The sequence below is a fragment of the Ursus americanus genome, chromosome 14 (assembly GCF_024610735.1).
Source record: "Ursus americanus isolate L20-20 chromosome 14, mUrsAme1.1.p, whole genome shotgun sequence".
NCBI lineage: Eukaryota > Metazoa > Chordata > Mammalia > Carnivora > Ursidae > Ursus > Ursus americanus.
This window is the reverse complement of record NC_142140.1, coordinates 69,424,050-69,439,595: the sequence shown is the minus strand read 5'-3', so window position 1 is coordinate 69,439,595 and position 15,546 is coordinate 69,424,050. Positions and strand designations below refer to the sequence as shown.

At 45.3% G+C, this 15,546-nt stretch overlaps 1 protein-coding gene across 3 annotated transcripts in view; it reads left to right on the top strand.

Annotated features, from left to right (window-relative positions):
- Positions 1-15,542, top strand: part of PIGL (phosphatidylinositol glycan anchor biosynthesis class L) — a 78,925-nt gene extending 63,383 nt beyond the window's left edge. For 2 of the 3 annotated variants that reach the window (XM_045778309.2, XM_045778311.2), the window contains exons 4-7: positions 1,680-1,747; positions 4,311-4,342; positions 5,820-5,953; positions 12,763-15,542. In XM_045778309.2, the coding sequence (XP_045634265.1) occupies positions 1,680-1,747; positions 4,311-4,342; positions 5,820-5,953; positions 12,763-12,861 (333 nt within the window). In that variant the 3' untranslated portion in view covers positions 12,862-15,542. The remainder of the gene's footprint in view (positions 1-1,679; positions 1,748-4,310; positions 4,343-5,819; positions 5,954-12,762) is intronic. The other variant, XM_045778310.2, reaches the window with a different exon arrangement.
- Positions 15,543-15,546: the final 4 nt, after the last annotated feature.

The window sequence follows — 15,546 nt, the reverse complement described above, 5'->3', positions numbered from 1 at the left end:
CTTTAACTCTTTTTTTTTTTTTTTTAATTTTCCATTAGGGAGAATTTCAAGCCTGCAACTTTAGAGAGAATAGTTTAATGAACTTCCATGTTCCTATCACTTGGCTCCCGTAATTATTAACTCACAGTCAATATTAGTTTCATTTAAACACCTCTTCACCTCCCCCACCTCCTCTATTATTTTGAAGCAAATCTTTGGCCATATATATATATATATATATATATATATTTTTTTTTTTTTTTTTTTTTTTTTAAGATTTTGGGGGTGCCTGGGTGGTGCAGATGCTTAGCGACTCTGGGCTCAGGGCGTGATTCTGGCGTTCTGAGATCGAGCCCCACATCAGGCTTCTCCGCTAGGAAACTGCTTCTTCCTCTCGCACTCCCCCTGCTTGTGTTCCCTCTCTTGATGGCTGTCTCTCTCTGTCAAAATAAATAAATAAAATCTTAAAAAAAAAAAGATTTTATTTATTTATTTTGACAGAGAGAGAGCAAGAACAAGCAGGGGGAGCAGCAGGCAGAGGAAGAGGGAGAGAAGCAGGCTCCGGAGCCTGATGTGGGACTTGATGCCAGGACCGTGGGATCATGACCTGAGCCGAAGGCAGACGCTTAACCAACTGAGCCACCCAGGCGCCCTGGCATCGTATTTCATATTTAAATATTTTAGCATGCATTTCTTATAGACAATGAGTCCTTTATTAACATAACAATAATGCCATTGTCACATCTAAACATTCACAAGTCCTTAATATCAGTGTTTTATATTTCTAAAAGTCTCATGGTTTTTTTGTGCTTGTTTTTACAGCTTGTTTGAATCAGGATCTGTTGACAGGACTTTAAATTTTCTTTTAATTTACAGCCCCCGTCCCCCCACCTGTGCCCAGTAGAGGTTCACTGTTCTCACTGTAACAGAGAGTTCTCTATACATGAAGTCAACATTTTATGATTTAAAATAGGAAGACCAATGGGGAAGTCCTTCTCAGCCTATACCCATTCCAGTTGTGGTCCCTTTAGTCCTCTTTCCTTGGAGACAGCTTGCCTCTTTCCACTACCCCTAACCAGCCACTCCTGCTCCTTTTTCTGAGTCCCTGTTCTCTTTTTTATATTTCTTTTTATTATCCAAACTAACATGATTATTATTCAAACTTATTTGGGTTTTTTTCTTAATCCATCTGTGCAGAAATGAAATGTTGGAACCCAGACTAAGCTTATGATTAATAAGTAGATAGTAAATAGACTTCTGTGATTTTAACCCCAGGGCATGGTGGACGTTGTCCCTCAAAGCCTTTGTGCCCTCAGTAAGGCACAAGGAAAAGGGGCCAAATAAATCAGGCAGCATCTACAAGAACGAAGTTCACACAGCAGCCAGCCAGGAAAACGAAATGTGCTAATAAATGGCCAGGGAGATAAGAAACCAAGATACTCTAAACCCAGGTTTCTATCATGGCCGAATTCCACTCTGCTCCACTGGCCCGGAACAAGAGTAAATAGTAAAACCCACGCACACAGTCCACACAACTGGCCAACGCAGTGGTTATACCCCACTGATCCGCTCCGAACACAGAATTGGAAACATTTCAGGGTTCTGAGTGCTCCTTTTCTTGCCGAAGGGATGGGGATGCTCTGTGGAAATTGAGGCGGAGAAAGAATTCAGTCAGGAGTGACCACCCTGTTTCTCTACAGGTGGTGACTTTCGATGCAGGGGGAGTCAGTGGTCACCGCAATCACGTTGCTCTGTATGCGGCTGTGAGGTACGACTCTGCATGTTGGAGGTGGGAGAGGGTCTGTTCATTTGCTCAGGGTGATGGTTTCTAAAGCGCTTCCCTGCCCCCCCCCCCGCCACTGTCTGAGCCTCATGGAACTGACCACTGAGGTACAGAGAGCCAGTGCTGGCCACATTACTCACTACATCTCACCACGCCCTCTGTGTGAGAAATCCCTTCCTAAGTTATTGTTTTGTCTCCTCAACTCCTACGGAAAAATGGGGTAACATCTTATTTCTCTCTTTGCTTTGGCCACAGAGAGCTTTAGGGCCAAATTCTCAACCCCATGTAGTACATGGGGGAGATTTGAAGGACTGAGTTCTGTAAATCAGTGTGCCTCTTGGCTTCATCTTCTTTTTCCTCCCTTTTTAAAAAAGATTTTATTTAGTTATTTGTCAGAGAAAGAGAGAGAGAGTGAGCACAAGCAGGGGGAGTGGCAGACAGAGGGAGAAGCAGGGTCCCCACTGAGCAAGGAGCCTGATGCAGGGCTCGATCCCAGGACCCCTGGGATCATGACCTGAGCCAAAGGCAGATGCTTAAGCCACCCAGGCATCCCTTTCCTCCTTGTATTCTAATTTCTTTTGTTATCTTCCATTGTACATTTTTTTTTAAGATTTTATTTATTTATTTGACAGAGATAGAGACAGCCAGCGAGAGAGGGAACACAAGCAGGGGGAGTGGGAGAGGAAGAAGCAGGCTCCTAGTGGAGGAGCCTGACGTGGGGCTCGATCCCGTAACGCTGGTATCACGCCCTGAGCCGAAGGCAGACGCTTAACTGCTGTGCCACCCAAGCACCCCACCCATTGTACATTTTGTACACTATATCAACTCTTTCTTTGGAGAAGGAAGATATACATATGTAATAGGAACATTTTTGTTCTTCTTCGTCACCCTATGTTACTGATAGCCATCTGTATTTTACTGGTAAAAAAAAAAAAATGCACCTCAAAGATATTGAGGGACTTACAAACATATACCACGTTTCCCACCCTCTAGAGAAGTACTTCTCCTGGGTGCCCTGAGTGGAGGAGTGGTGGACCTGGCCCAGGCCCTGGGGAAGGGAAGGGGCAACTTGAAGTGAAGGACTTACTTTATAACCTTCTTGTAAACATGCCCAACATTCTCAGACTAGAGCAGTGAAATATGTAAAGTTAGAAATGATCTCACCTATCATTAAGTCCAACCACCTCATTTAACTGAGAAAGTGAAGTGGTTTTTCCAGCACTGCCAGGCTGAACAATGGCAGAAGTAGAACTGGAATCCATTTCATAGGAGTATGTTGTCTGTGTGTTGGTGGTGGGGTGGGACCACTTATCCCATCTCTCTCCGTCTCTGCTTTCAAACAAAAGCAGGCAAGAGAGTTGGAGTTCATTGCTCTTGGATTGGCCTCACATTCCTTTAAGGCAAGGAATACAGAATGGCCGTCACTATGAGAAGGTGGGAGCAGGGGAGGTTGAAAAGGAGAAAGAACTATTAGGGAAGAAATATCAATTAATATTTTAAAATAGTCTCCTATCACACTCACATTACAATTTCAAAAGAGAAAAACTTTGAAGAGTCCATTGTAGTTACCTTTATGTCTTAGGTGCAAAGCTTGGACCAGAGCATTTCATAACCATTGCTCAGCCCCCAGATAGGCTGACCTTGGTGAAGGTGCCCACCCTTGTCCCTTCAGCTATAGCCAGGTTTCTGGGATTGCAAACCAATGGCACACCAATGGTGACTGATGCAAAAGAAACTGCCTAGAAACCTACAAAGGGATCATAGGGTCTGGCAGGCCTTACTGCTATTGGGGAGGAAGAAATATTCCTCTGTCTAAGGTTCTTCTAGCTAGACTAAGAATTAAATTCCATGAGAGATTAAAAGGAGAAAACAAAATTTAGTTTTGTCCTGTGGGTAATCTACACAAACATGAAATTCCAGAGACTGTCAGGCAACATAAGGTGTGTATGTCATCCTGAGCTCAGGAGCGGGATGGGAGTCTGGGATACAAGGAGAGGAAGACCATTAGCAGGAAGGTCATAGGAGATGTTTGGAAAACAAAGGTGGCCCTGTTATGCACATAAGTGTCTTAGGTGAAAAGGAATCTCTACAACTAGTTCTCTTCCTGGTACAGGCCCCCTTTCCAATGTAAGTTTAGTTGGTTGGGGGGCGGGGTGCCTGGGTGGCACAGCGGTTAAGCGTCTGCCTTCGGCTCAGGTCATGATCCCGGCGTTATGGGATCGAGCCCCACATCAGGCTCCTCTGCTATGAGCCTGCTTCTTCCTCTCCCACTCCCCCTGCTTGTGTTCCCTCTCTCTCTGGCTGTCTCTATCTCTGTCGAATAAATAAATAAAATCTTTAAAAAAAAAAAAAAAAGGTGGTTGGGGGGGGGTGCAAAGTGGTTCTCCTGAATTTGCTGGGTTTTGATTGCTTTTAACTCAAAGTAATCTACATGCCATCATGGCCCATGTTGGAGAGCCCTGCCCTTGACCCCTATACTCTGAAGGCTCTTCCTGTTAACTGCAAAGGAATTCTTGCTCCCTGTCACTCCTGTCCTTTCCTCCACCAGGACCCTGCATTCAGAAGGGAAGTTACCTAAAGGTAAGTTGTCTCTTTTGCAAAAGTCTGCTAGTCACTATCCCTCTAAGAAACTTATTGGGTGAAATTTGTAAATATATGGAGAACTGCCCTAGGTCAAGCCGAGGTGGGGCTGGGGAGGCTGGGCCACACTCTTCCTGACCCAGCTGACTGTGTCTATCCGTGTGGGTCCTCAGGCTTTAAAACCAGATTGTATCCGTTGGAAAGTGCCATGCCAGCCAGGCAGCCTCTGGGTGTGAAGGGAGGCGAAATGTGTTAGAAAAACAGAACCAATAGGAGATACATATATAAAAGAGACTTATTATAAGGACTTGGCTCACACAAGTACAGAGGCTGAGAAGTCCCACAATCTGCCGTCTGCAAACTGGGGACCCAGGAAAGGTGGTGGTGTACGTCAGTGTGAGTCCAAAGGCCTGAGAAGCAGGAGGGCCAGTGGTGTAAATCCCAGTCCAAGGGCAGGAGATGACCAGTATCTCAGCTCAACAGTCAAGCAGAAAAGAACAAATTCACCCTTCTTCCACCTATTCTATTCAGGCCCTCAATGGATTGGTCCATGCCCCCCCAGACTGGGGAGGGCAATCTGCTTTCCTGAGTTCACGGATTTAAATGCTAGTCTCATCCAAAAACACCCTCCCAGGCACACCCAGAAATAATCAGCCAAATATCTGGGTACCCTGTGACCCAGTCAAGTGGACACATGAAATTAGGTGCCCACCCTTGTCCCTTCAGCAGACCTTGCCTGCTCATCTGTCTAGCTTTCTCCCCAGGTGGGTCTCTTTTTACCCCCAGTGGTCTTTCAGTCTGTCCATCTAAACTCACATCCCAGCCCCCAATTACTTAGCCAGGCTGTAAATGGGTGCTTGATGGGTTAACCTGCTTGAGTTAGAAGGTGTTTGACCCCTCCTTGGCCATTTACTGTGTGACACTGACGCTTAACTCTCTGGACCAATTTCTGGTCTGTCAGTGGGAATAGTAGACATCCCTCAGGAGTGATATGAAGTTGAAGCATGTGAAAACACAGCCGAGCGTGTTCTTTCTGAGTGGGCTGATATCAACCCTGTAAGACACGCTCCCACACTGTCAACACCACTTTAGAGATGAGGGAACTGAGTCTCAGCTGAAGGGACTTTCCCGAGTCTGTCAGGTCTTGAGTGTCAGAGGAGAAACTGGGTCTCTTGCCTCCCAATCCCGAAATTCTGGTATTCATCACCTTTCCCCTGACCTTGAGGTAGCCAGTTTCCAACCTCTAGCAACCAACCTTATCTTGCTAGGGCTTGTCGCGAGTAGAGGGCAGCCGGCCACGTGTTCTGTGGTCCTTTCACTCTTCCTGTCTGGGAGAATGATGAGCAAAGAGCAACTCCATGGCCACGGTCCTGCCCTGCCCTGCCCTGAGCCCCAAGGGAGGGGGAGGGTGCTCTGAAAAATCTGCCTGGAAGCAACTAGACTCTTCGCTTCTCGCCTCTCTGCTTCCCCCACCCAGGGTGCTCCGTGCTCACGCTTCGGTCAGTCAATGTGTTCCGTAAGTACATCTCCCTTCTGGACCTGCCCTTTGCTCTGCTTCATACCCGGGATGTCCTCTTCGTGCTCACCAGCAAAGAAGTGGCACAGGCCAAGGTGAGGATTGTGAATTCCCAGACAGCCTCCCTCCAGATCTGTGTCCCAGAGCCCCCCCCGCCTCCTCATGACCCCTAAGCAAAGACCTTGCATAGTGGTTCAGCATCTGAGTGTTGGGACTATCCCAGCTTGACCTTGACAGTCATAGATTATCAAGGACTTTCACCCTTTTTTCTTTTTTTTTTTTTTTTTTTTTTAAGATTTTTTTATTTATTTATTCGACAGAGATAGAGACAGCCAGCGAGAGAGGGAACACAAGCAGGGGGAGTGGGAGAGGAAGAAGCAGGCTCATAGCAGAGGAGCCTGATGTGGGGCTCGATCCCAGAACGCCGGGATCACGCCCTGAGCCGAAGGCAGACGCCCAACCGCTGTGCCACCCAGGCGCCCCCAAATCAAGAGTTAGACGCTTAACCAAATGAGCTACCCAGGTGCCCTTTTTTTCTGATCATAAACAGAACACATGCTTTTTTAAAAGTAAAAATACATGCTCGTTGTAGAACATGTAGAAATACTTTATATAAAAGCATCAAGAAGAAAATAAAGATAATCAATACAAATTACCCTGAATGCCACCACTCAGAGATAATCATTGTTAATATATATGTATTTTTTAATGGGATCACATGGTGCCTACTGTTTAAAACCTGTTCTAACAAGATTATGACCGTTTTCTTCTATGTCGTGATGCATTAGCATTGTAATGGGTGCCTGCATTCCGCGGCATGGAGGTACACAGAGGAACTCAGACCTGCCAGGAACCTCTGTAAAGAGCCAATAGGATAGACCACCAGAGGCTTATTTGCCTATTGAGGAAATGTCAGGTCCAGTGAGGCCCTCATAGCGAAAACTCTTAGCTATCGGTCGGGCGGGTGATTCTGAAAACCATGGAGTTAGGGACCAAGCAGTTAAGGAGAATTGTTCCAGTCTGCCTCCTGGTGTGACCCCAGCTGCCTTAAGTCTACTGGGGAGGGCAGAATAGCAATGAGTAAAACTAAGAGAACTGAGGGTAATAATAATTATTATCATTATTATCATTATTATTATTTATTTTGCTTAACTTTATTTTCTGGACTGTCTGCAATAAACATTTATACCTACTAAGAGGCACTTTGCTAGATACTGAGAGTGCAACACTGACCAGAAACGTGAATTCTCCTCTGTTTTATTTGATAGCTCATTCATGTCTGTTCTTTATTTTTGCCTTTCTACTTTATTCAGGTTTTACGTTGTTACTTTTTTTTTTAATTTCTTGGAGTGAAAAGGTTAGCTTTTTTTTCTGTTTTCAATCATTTTTTAAAAATACTCTCTAATACTATTAATTTTCCTTGAAGTATTCCTTTAGCTGCACCCGACAAGTTGTGATACATACTTCTACTGTCACTCAGTTATAAGTAACTTATAGTTTCCGTTGTGAGTTCCTCTTTAATACACGAGGTTTTTAAGGGTGTGTTTTAGAGTTCACAAACGCGTATGTGTGTCTATATAGGGTCAGTCCTCATTATCCGTAGGTTCCATATTTGTAAATGTGCCCACATGCTAAAATTTACTTGTTACCCCGAAATTGATACAGTCCTTTTGTGGTCACTTGTGGACATGAGTATTTGCAGGGCAGTGAAAAGCTTTAAGTTGCCACCGACGCACACATGCAGGTTCCCAACTGAGTTGAACAAGGTGCCCTCTGCCTTCTTGTTGCAGCTCTCATATGGCGAACAAGTATCCTTTCCGTTGTATATTTGGTGCCACATTGTTCTCATTTTTGTGCTTTTTGTTGATGATGTTACTGTTTATTTTATTTTTTTTTAAGATTTTATTTATTTGACAGAGAGACACAGCGAGAGAGGGAACACAAGCAGGGGGAGTGGGAGAGGGAGAAGCAGGCTTCCCGCCGAGCACGGAGCCCGATGCCAGGCTTGATCCCGGGACCCCGGGATCATGACCTGAGCTGAAGGCAGTCGCTTAACCAACCAAGCGACCCAGGCACTCCTGTAATACTGGTTTTTAGAAACTTACTGAGAATTCCTTAGTGAATGACCTACTTTATGATCAGTTTTTGTAAATGTTAACACGTTTATCTAAAAAGAATGTGTGTGCTCTACTGACTGCATCTCAGATTCTAGATATAACCAGTAGATCAAGGTTAGTACGTATTTCGGTCACAACTTGTACATTCTTTTTTTTTTTTTTTAAGATTTTATTTATTTATTTGACATAGAGAGAGACAGCCAGCAAGAGAGGGAACACAAGCAGGGGGAGTGGGAGAGGAAGAAGCAGGCTCCCAGCAGAGCAGGGAGCCCAATGCGGGGCTCGATCCCAGGACCCTGGGATCAGGCCCTGAGCCTAAGGCAGACGCTTAACGACTGCACCACCCAGGCGCCCCACAACTTGTACATTCTAACTACTTTTTAAACCTTTTGATCTGTTACTTTATGATGCAAGTATGAGGTCTCCTACCCTGAGTTTGCATTTGTCCGTTTGTCTTTGTGTTGGCTTTATTTGTGTCTGGTGCACAAAAAGATCAAGGTTGTTATATCTTCTTAGTAGACTCTTCCTTTTATTATGCTATGTCTCTCATTATGAATGGTCTTGCCTTAAATTCTGTTCGGATCTTAACATTGCTCTGATAGCTTTCTTGGACTTGCATCCGCTTGGCTCATCTTCTTTAAATACCTTTGTTATTTTTTTTCTTTAAGTTGGCTCCACACCCAACATGGGACTTTTTAATACCTTTATCTTTAAACTCTTGTCATTTTCATTTCTTAATGTTTTAAAAATATTTTATTTATCTATTTGAGAGAGAGAGCACGAGAGTATGAGTGTGGGGAGGGACAGAAGGAGAGGGAGAAACAGACTCCCCGCTGAGCAGGGAGCCAGCATCGGCCTTGATCCCAGGACCCTGAGATCATGACTGGAGCCAGAACCGACAGTCGGATGCTTAACTGACTGCACGACCCAGGCGCCCTGGTACTGTACTTTACAATATCATTACTGATATACAGTGGATTCCTGGCCCTCCCTATTTCTTACATCCTGCATATTACCTCTGCCTTCACTTTTTGTTGATGCAGATTCTTTAGCAATTTTTCAGTGAATGTCTAAGGAAGGCAACTTCGCTTAGCCTTTGAGTGTTTGCATGTCCTCTTCTGAATGAGTCTAGCTGGAAATAAAGGTTTAATTTGAGCTATTTTCCTTCTGCATGTTTGAAGATGTAACTCCCGTCCTCATCCTTTGGCAACGGGAGCCCACTGTCAGCGTGATGTTATTACTCATGTGCAGTTAATCTCTTTTATGTTAACTTTTATTATTTTTTATTTATTTTTCTTATATTTTTTTATTTTTTTAAAGATTCTATTTGTTTATTTGACAGAGATAGAGACAGCCAGTGAGAGAGGGAACACAAGCAGGGGGAGTGGGAGAGGAAGAAGCAGGCTCATAGCGGAGGAGCCTGATGTGGGGCTCGATCCTATGACGCCGGGATCACGCCCTGAGCTGAAGGCAGACGCTTAACCGTTGAGCCACCCAGGTGCCCCTATGTTAACTTTTAAGATTATCTTTGTGTTTGGGGCGTCTGGGTGGCTCAGGTCATGATCCCGGGTTCCTGGGATCGAGTCCCGCATCGGGCTCCCTCTCCCTCTGCCGCTCCTCCAGCTTGTGCCCCCTCTCAAATAAATAAATATTTTTTTTAAAAAGATCATTTTCTGTTTCTGAGTTCTGCAGTCTTATTACAGTACGTGTAGGGTAGCTTTGTTCATCTTTATTCTGCTTCGCATCTCGAAGTGGGGACCCTTGTCTGTCGGCACTTCTTCAAAATCCTCACCTATTATCTCTTCCAACAGCCCTTGTGTGACGTTCCCTCCGTTCTCTTCCTGGGTTCCTACTGAATGTACACTGAGGACTCTTAATCTGTGCTTTGTGGCTCCTAATTATTCTTTCACATCTGTTCTCTGTTTTGTTTTCATTTCCAAAATTTTTCATTTTTTCTTTTATGTCCACCTATTGTTTCACTTCCTTTTTTTTTTTAATTTCATAGTTTTTTCTTCATTAAGGTGGTTTTTCTTCTACTTAGCCTTTGAATGTCCAGAATGCAATTATTTCAGTCCTTGACGAAGTGGGGTGGGGTTTTTTTGGAGTTTTTTGCTTTTTTTTTAATTAATTAATTTATTTTAGAGAGAGCGAGAGCTCACAGGAAGGACAGAGGGAGAGGGAGAGAGAATCTCAAGCGGACTCCGCACTGAATGCAGAGCCCGACATGGGGCTCGATCTCACGACCCTGAGATCATGACCTGAGCCGAAGGCAGAAGCTTATCCGACAGCCAGCCAGACGCCCCACCTTTTGATATTCTTGATACATTAAGTAAAAACAAACAGGTTACAGGGGCACCTCGCTGGCTCAGTCGTAAAGCATTCAACTCTTGATCTCGGGGTCATAAGTTTGAGCTCCACATTGAACACAGAGTTTACTTTAAAAATAAATAATTAAATAATAAAAATATTTCTAAAATAATCATGTATTACTTGTATAATTCAATAAATTTGTACTAACTCTGACTCAATCATTTTAATTTGGAGGACCTTATCCTAAAGAAATGAGCAAAGCTGTATTCAGAGACTTACGAGCAAGTGGGGCGCCTGGGTGGCACAGCAGTTAAGTGTCTGCCTTCGGCTCAGGGCGTGATCCCGGCGTTATGGGATCGAGCCCCACGTCAGGCTCCTCCGCTATGAGCCTGCTTCTTCCTCTCCCACTCCCCCTGCTTGTGTTCCCTCTCTCGCTGGCTGTCTCTATCTCTGTCAAATGAGTAAATAAATAAAATCTTAAAAAAACAAAACAAAACAGAGACTTATGAGCAAGAATGTTCATATTTTATGATAGTCCTGAATTATGATAGTCAAAAAGGAACTAATATTGAGCAGATGAATGATACAGTACTGGATAACCAGCAAAATCATATCTTTGAAGGAAATGTAGTGGAAATGCTTCAAGTTGGGGGGCGGATAGAAACAATTTTGATATTTTGTATTCCATTGGAAAACTAATAGAAAAACAGTTTGTAAAAAAACCAAATTGACAATAAGTGCCTGTTTTATTGAATGGGTGCTGAAAAGTCATTGGAAAGTTAGGGGACCTAAAAATTAGACCACTTGGGGCAAGATGACGTAGGAAACCCATGTGACTTGGCAGCGGTTACAAATAGACAAGTCGAGTGTGTCTGGACTACAAAGTTCATCCCTTCTCTCAGTGTTTTTCTAAACTAAACATTTTGGGGATGTGCCCGGGTGGCTCGGTCAGTTGGGCGACTGCCTCCGCTTGGGTCGTGTTCCCGGGGTCCTGGGATCAAGTCCCGTGTCAGGCTCCTTGCTTGGCAGGGACCTGCTTCTCCTTCTGCCTGCCCCTCCTCCTGCTTGTGCTCTCTCTCTCTCTCTCTAACAAATAAAGAAAATCTTTAAAAAATAAAATAAAATAAACATTTTGTTTTTACTATGGTCTTCAAAATGTGAACACTCTTCTGTAAGTTTTCACATCCATTTCGTTTCTGAAAATGCTTTTAGTTGAAAAATTTAGTTGTATGTCCTGTTGAAACAATGCTATATAATATTTTGCCTGAATACATCGTATGGTGATATTAACCTTTATCACTGACGGCTTGTGGTTATCCTAACAGGTGTATTTACATCTCTATAGCCACATGCATTCTGACAATGAATATAAAATGAGTTCTTGGGTTGCCTGGGTGGCTCAGTCGGTTAAGCCTCTGCCTTCCACTCAGGTTGTGATCTCAGGGTCCTGGGATCGAGCCCCGCGTCAGGCTCCCTGCCCAGGGAGGGGGCTGCTTCTCCCTCTGCCTGCCACTCTCCCTGCTTGTGCGCTCTCTCTGACAAATAAATAAACTCTTAAAAAAATAAAATAAAATGAGTTCTTTACATAAAGGTCTTCAATGATAATAGCTCCGAGAGGCAGTTTACTTTTGGTACTTAGAGCAAAACAGGCAGGAACCATTTATATATGTTATATCTAGTTACATCAGTCGCTATGATCTGTGGTTTAAAAGCTGAACTACGGGGGCACCTGGGTGGCACAGCAGTTAAGCGTCTGCCTTTGGCTCAGGGCGTGATCCCAGCGTTCTGGGATCGAGCCCCACATCAGGCTCTTCTGCTGGGAGCCTGCTTCTTCCTCTCCCACTCCCTCTGCTTGTGTTCCCTCTCTAGCTGGCTGTCTCTGTCACATAAATAAATAAAATCTTAAAAAAAAAAAAAAAAAAGCTGAACTATGCTGGGTCTGAATAACAAGACAGTAAACATTGTGGCGATGAGAACCCCATACCCATGTGTGCTCGTTGGTGTGAATGTGTCCATGTCTTCTTTTTTCTGCTCCTCCTCTTCCTCTTCCTCCCAGCTTACCTAACTCAGAGGACCTTGAGCACAGTATTCTAGCTTGCTTCCCATAAGCCCTCCCCGAACGTGTGATCTGTGCCACGTAGCGGAGCACAGTAATTAAGAATGTGGGCTTCCGAGTCCTTCACGTGGCTCTGGCTCCGGATACCAGCTGTGCTGTCTAAATCAAGGTCGTGCACGGAGACCGACCACGTGCTATGGCCGCCGTTAGCCTCATGTGATTGTATCACTGGGTTGTCAGTAAGAGACGGGACAGGGGAGGCAGCGATCGGAGGCCCATCCAGAGAGGTTCACGCGTCCCAGGGGGAAGCCGGAGTAGGCTACAGCGTGAGGTGTGCTCGCGGGAGGAGGAACTCCAGGTGAGGAAAGAAGGCCTGAGACAGTGCGTGCGTTCCATGACGGGGCCTCTCTGCTTCTCCTAGAGAGCCATGTCCTGCCATCGCAGCCAGTTGCTCTGGTTTCGCCGCCTCTACGTGCTCTTCTCCAGGTACATGAGAATCAACTCCCTGCACTTCCTCTGAAGCCTTTGAGAGTCTTCTGACCCAAGGAACGCAAGGAGAAGCAGAGACCGGAAAGCCTGGGGCCGGGCCCTGAGCTGGCCGACCACCCTGGACCAAAGGAGATCCCCGTGTGGGGAGGCCTCTGCGGGCCCGCGCTGTGAGGCTCTAACGAAAGGGGGACCATGCAGGCCAATGGGTTGTCCCAACGTCGGCTTCCTGCTCTGGGGAAAAAACCCCACAGCAGCCCAAACCAAACGAACCCAAGGATGATAACAGCCAGCCTGCTAGCTTCTCACGTTCTCCTGAGGAACACGTTACATAATGGCACGATGTAGGTCAGGCACCTAGCACAGACCTGCTGATTGTAAATGCTCTGAAACGTGCTCTGGAATCGCTGCGCCGGTGCCCCAGGCGGTATTTATGTTGTTTCCAAAGCAGGCTCGCCAAACACACACACACACATAGACACGCGTGCACACGCACAGTCTATATATTGAATGAGTTCAACCATGACTCCTTTGATTGACGTTGTGGCCTGTGTATCAGATTTGAATCCAGGGGAAGCTTCTCTACTTAACATCACTGTCGTTCAATTGACTGGGGCTCCCAGAGTCCGAACGCCAGGCCTGGCATCTCCTACTGAGACTGTTATGATGGGGGCCCGGGCCGGAGAAGCTTACGATCAAATATCTCAGCTCCCCGTCTTTTGAGGGAAGCAGGAAATAGGAAGGGAAATCTGGAACAGTTGTGTGTTGTTGTTGCTGTTATTGTCGTTGTTGTTTTCAACACTGAAAAAACTGGTGTCTTAAAATTGTGCTACAGACACAAGCCATCTGAGGGGTCTGGCCTGGAAGCTACTCCCGAGGTCTCACCAACGGTCCAGGAAGTGGCCTGAGGCAGGGACGCTCAGGGGTCAAGGGCATAGGCACATTCTGGTGTGAGGCCAAATTTACCAACCATGTAGCTACGGACAAGGTGTGTAACCTCTCTCTGACTCAGTTCTCTCGCGTGCGGAATGGAGTGCAGTCCTGGTACCGAGCTCAGAGGAGATGACGCCGGGTAGGCGGCGGGTAAAGGGTCTGGCGCGCAGTCAGGGCTCGGGAAAGATGAGCCGCTGGTGTTCCGAGATCTACGGAATAAGCAGGCCTAACGCAGAGGGACTCGCAGAAGTTGAAGTCCTGACACAGAAAGGACCTTGGTGTGCATTGTCCAGGGAGTGTCCTCTCTGTGCATCAGTCGGAGGAAGGCCTGCGTTGCTGTCTCCATAGCAACAGGTTAGGGACCTGCTCTCTTGAATGCCTCCTAGAGGCCAGATGGGACCGACCAAGCTATCAGGCCCTGAAGCTAGAGTCGAAATGCAAATCTGGTTATCTGTCTACTTAAAAACTGTCAGTCAGTAGCTCCTAATAGCCTCCATAGAAACTGAGAAGAAATCAGCCCCTGATGCTGGTTGGTGGGGGAGCGGGGGGACAAGTTGCCTCCCGTCCTGCTCCTGAGAAGACAGGCACTGGACCAGCCTCTCCGGACTGCAAGTCTCCATATGTATTAAGACCTTATAAAATACCCAAGCCCTGTGACCTAAGGACATACTTTAAAAATTAAAATTATGATTATATATACAGACATCATCCCAGTATTATTTATAATAGCACAATGAGAAAAATCCAGTGATGCAATCATATTTAGTAACAAGGAAGAGTGTTTACGATATATTAAAAATATTTTTTAAGATTTTATTTTTATTTATTTGACAGAGAGAGAGTGAGCACAAGCAGAGGGAGCAGCAGGCAGAGGGAGAGGGAGAAGCAGACTCCCCACTGAGCAGGGAACCCGATGTGGGACTCTATCCCAGGACCCTGGGATCATGACCTGAGCAGAAGGCGGACGCTTAACGACTGAGCCACCCAGGTGCCCTGATACATTAAATTTTAGAAAGCAGGTTAGGAATGGTACAATCTCATTTTAGTTAAATAAACATACATACACAAGTAAATATGTGTGTGTGTATACAAATACATAAAAGTGTAATTAGAGAAATCCAAAAGGTAATTATGGGGTGCCTGACCAGCTCAGTTGGTAGAGCATGGGACTCTTGATATTGGGGTATCTTGAGTTCAAGCCCCATGTTGGGTGCAGAGCTTGCTTGAAAAAAAGGGGGGGGCGCCTGGGTGGCGCAGCTGTTAAGCGTCTGCCTTCGGCTCAGGGCGTGATCCCAGCATTCTGGGATCGAGCCCCACATCAGGCTTCTCCGCTAGGAGCCTGCTTCTTCCTCTCCCACTCCCCCTGCTTGTGTTCCCTCTCTCGCTGGCTGTCTCTCTCTGTCAAATAAATAAATAAAATCTTTAAAAAAATAAAAATAAAAAAATAAAAAAAAGTAATTGCTAATTAGTAAGGTTATCTTCCTAAAATGAACATTTATAATTTTAAAGGATTTTGTTTTTTATGAGTAGTTTTGATGTGATTAAACACTTCTGATATAATGTAAAGCTTAAAAAATGTGTATAGCCGGGAATGCCTGGATGGTTCAGTCAGTTAAGTGTTTGACTTCAGCTCAGATCATGATCTCAGGGTGCTGGGATCGAGCCCCATATCAGGCTCCCTACTTAGCTAGGAGTCTGCTTGTCCCTTTCCCTCTGCCCCTCCCCCCTGCTTTTGTGTTCTCTTTCAAATAAATAAATAAAATCTTTTTTTTTTTAAATGTGTATA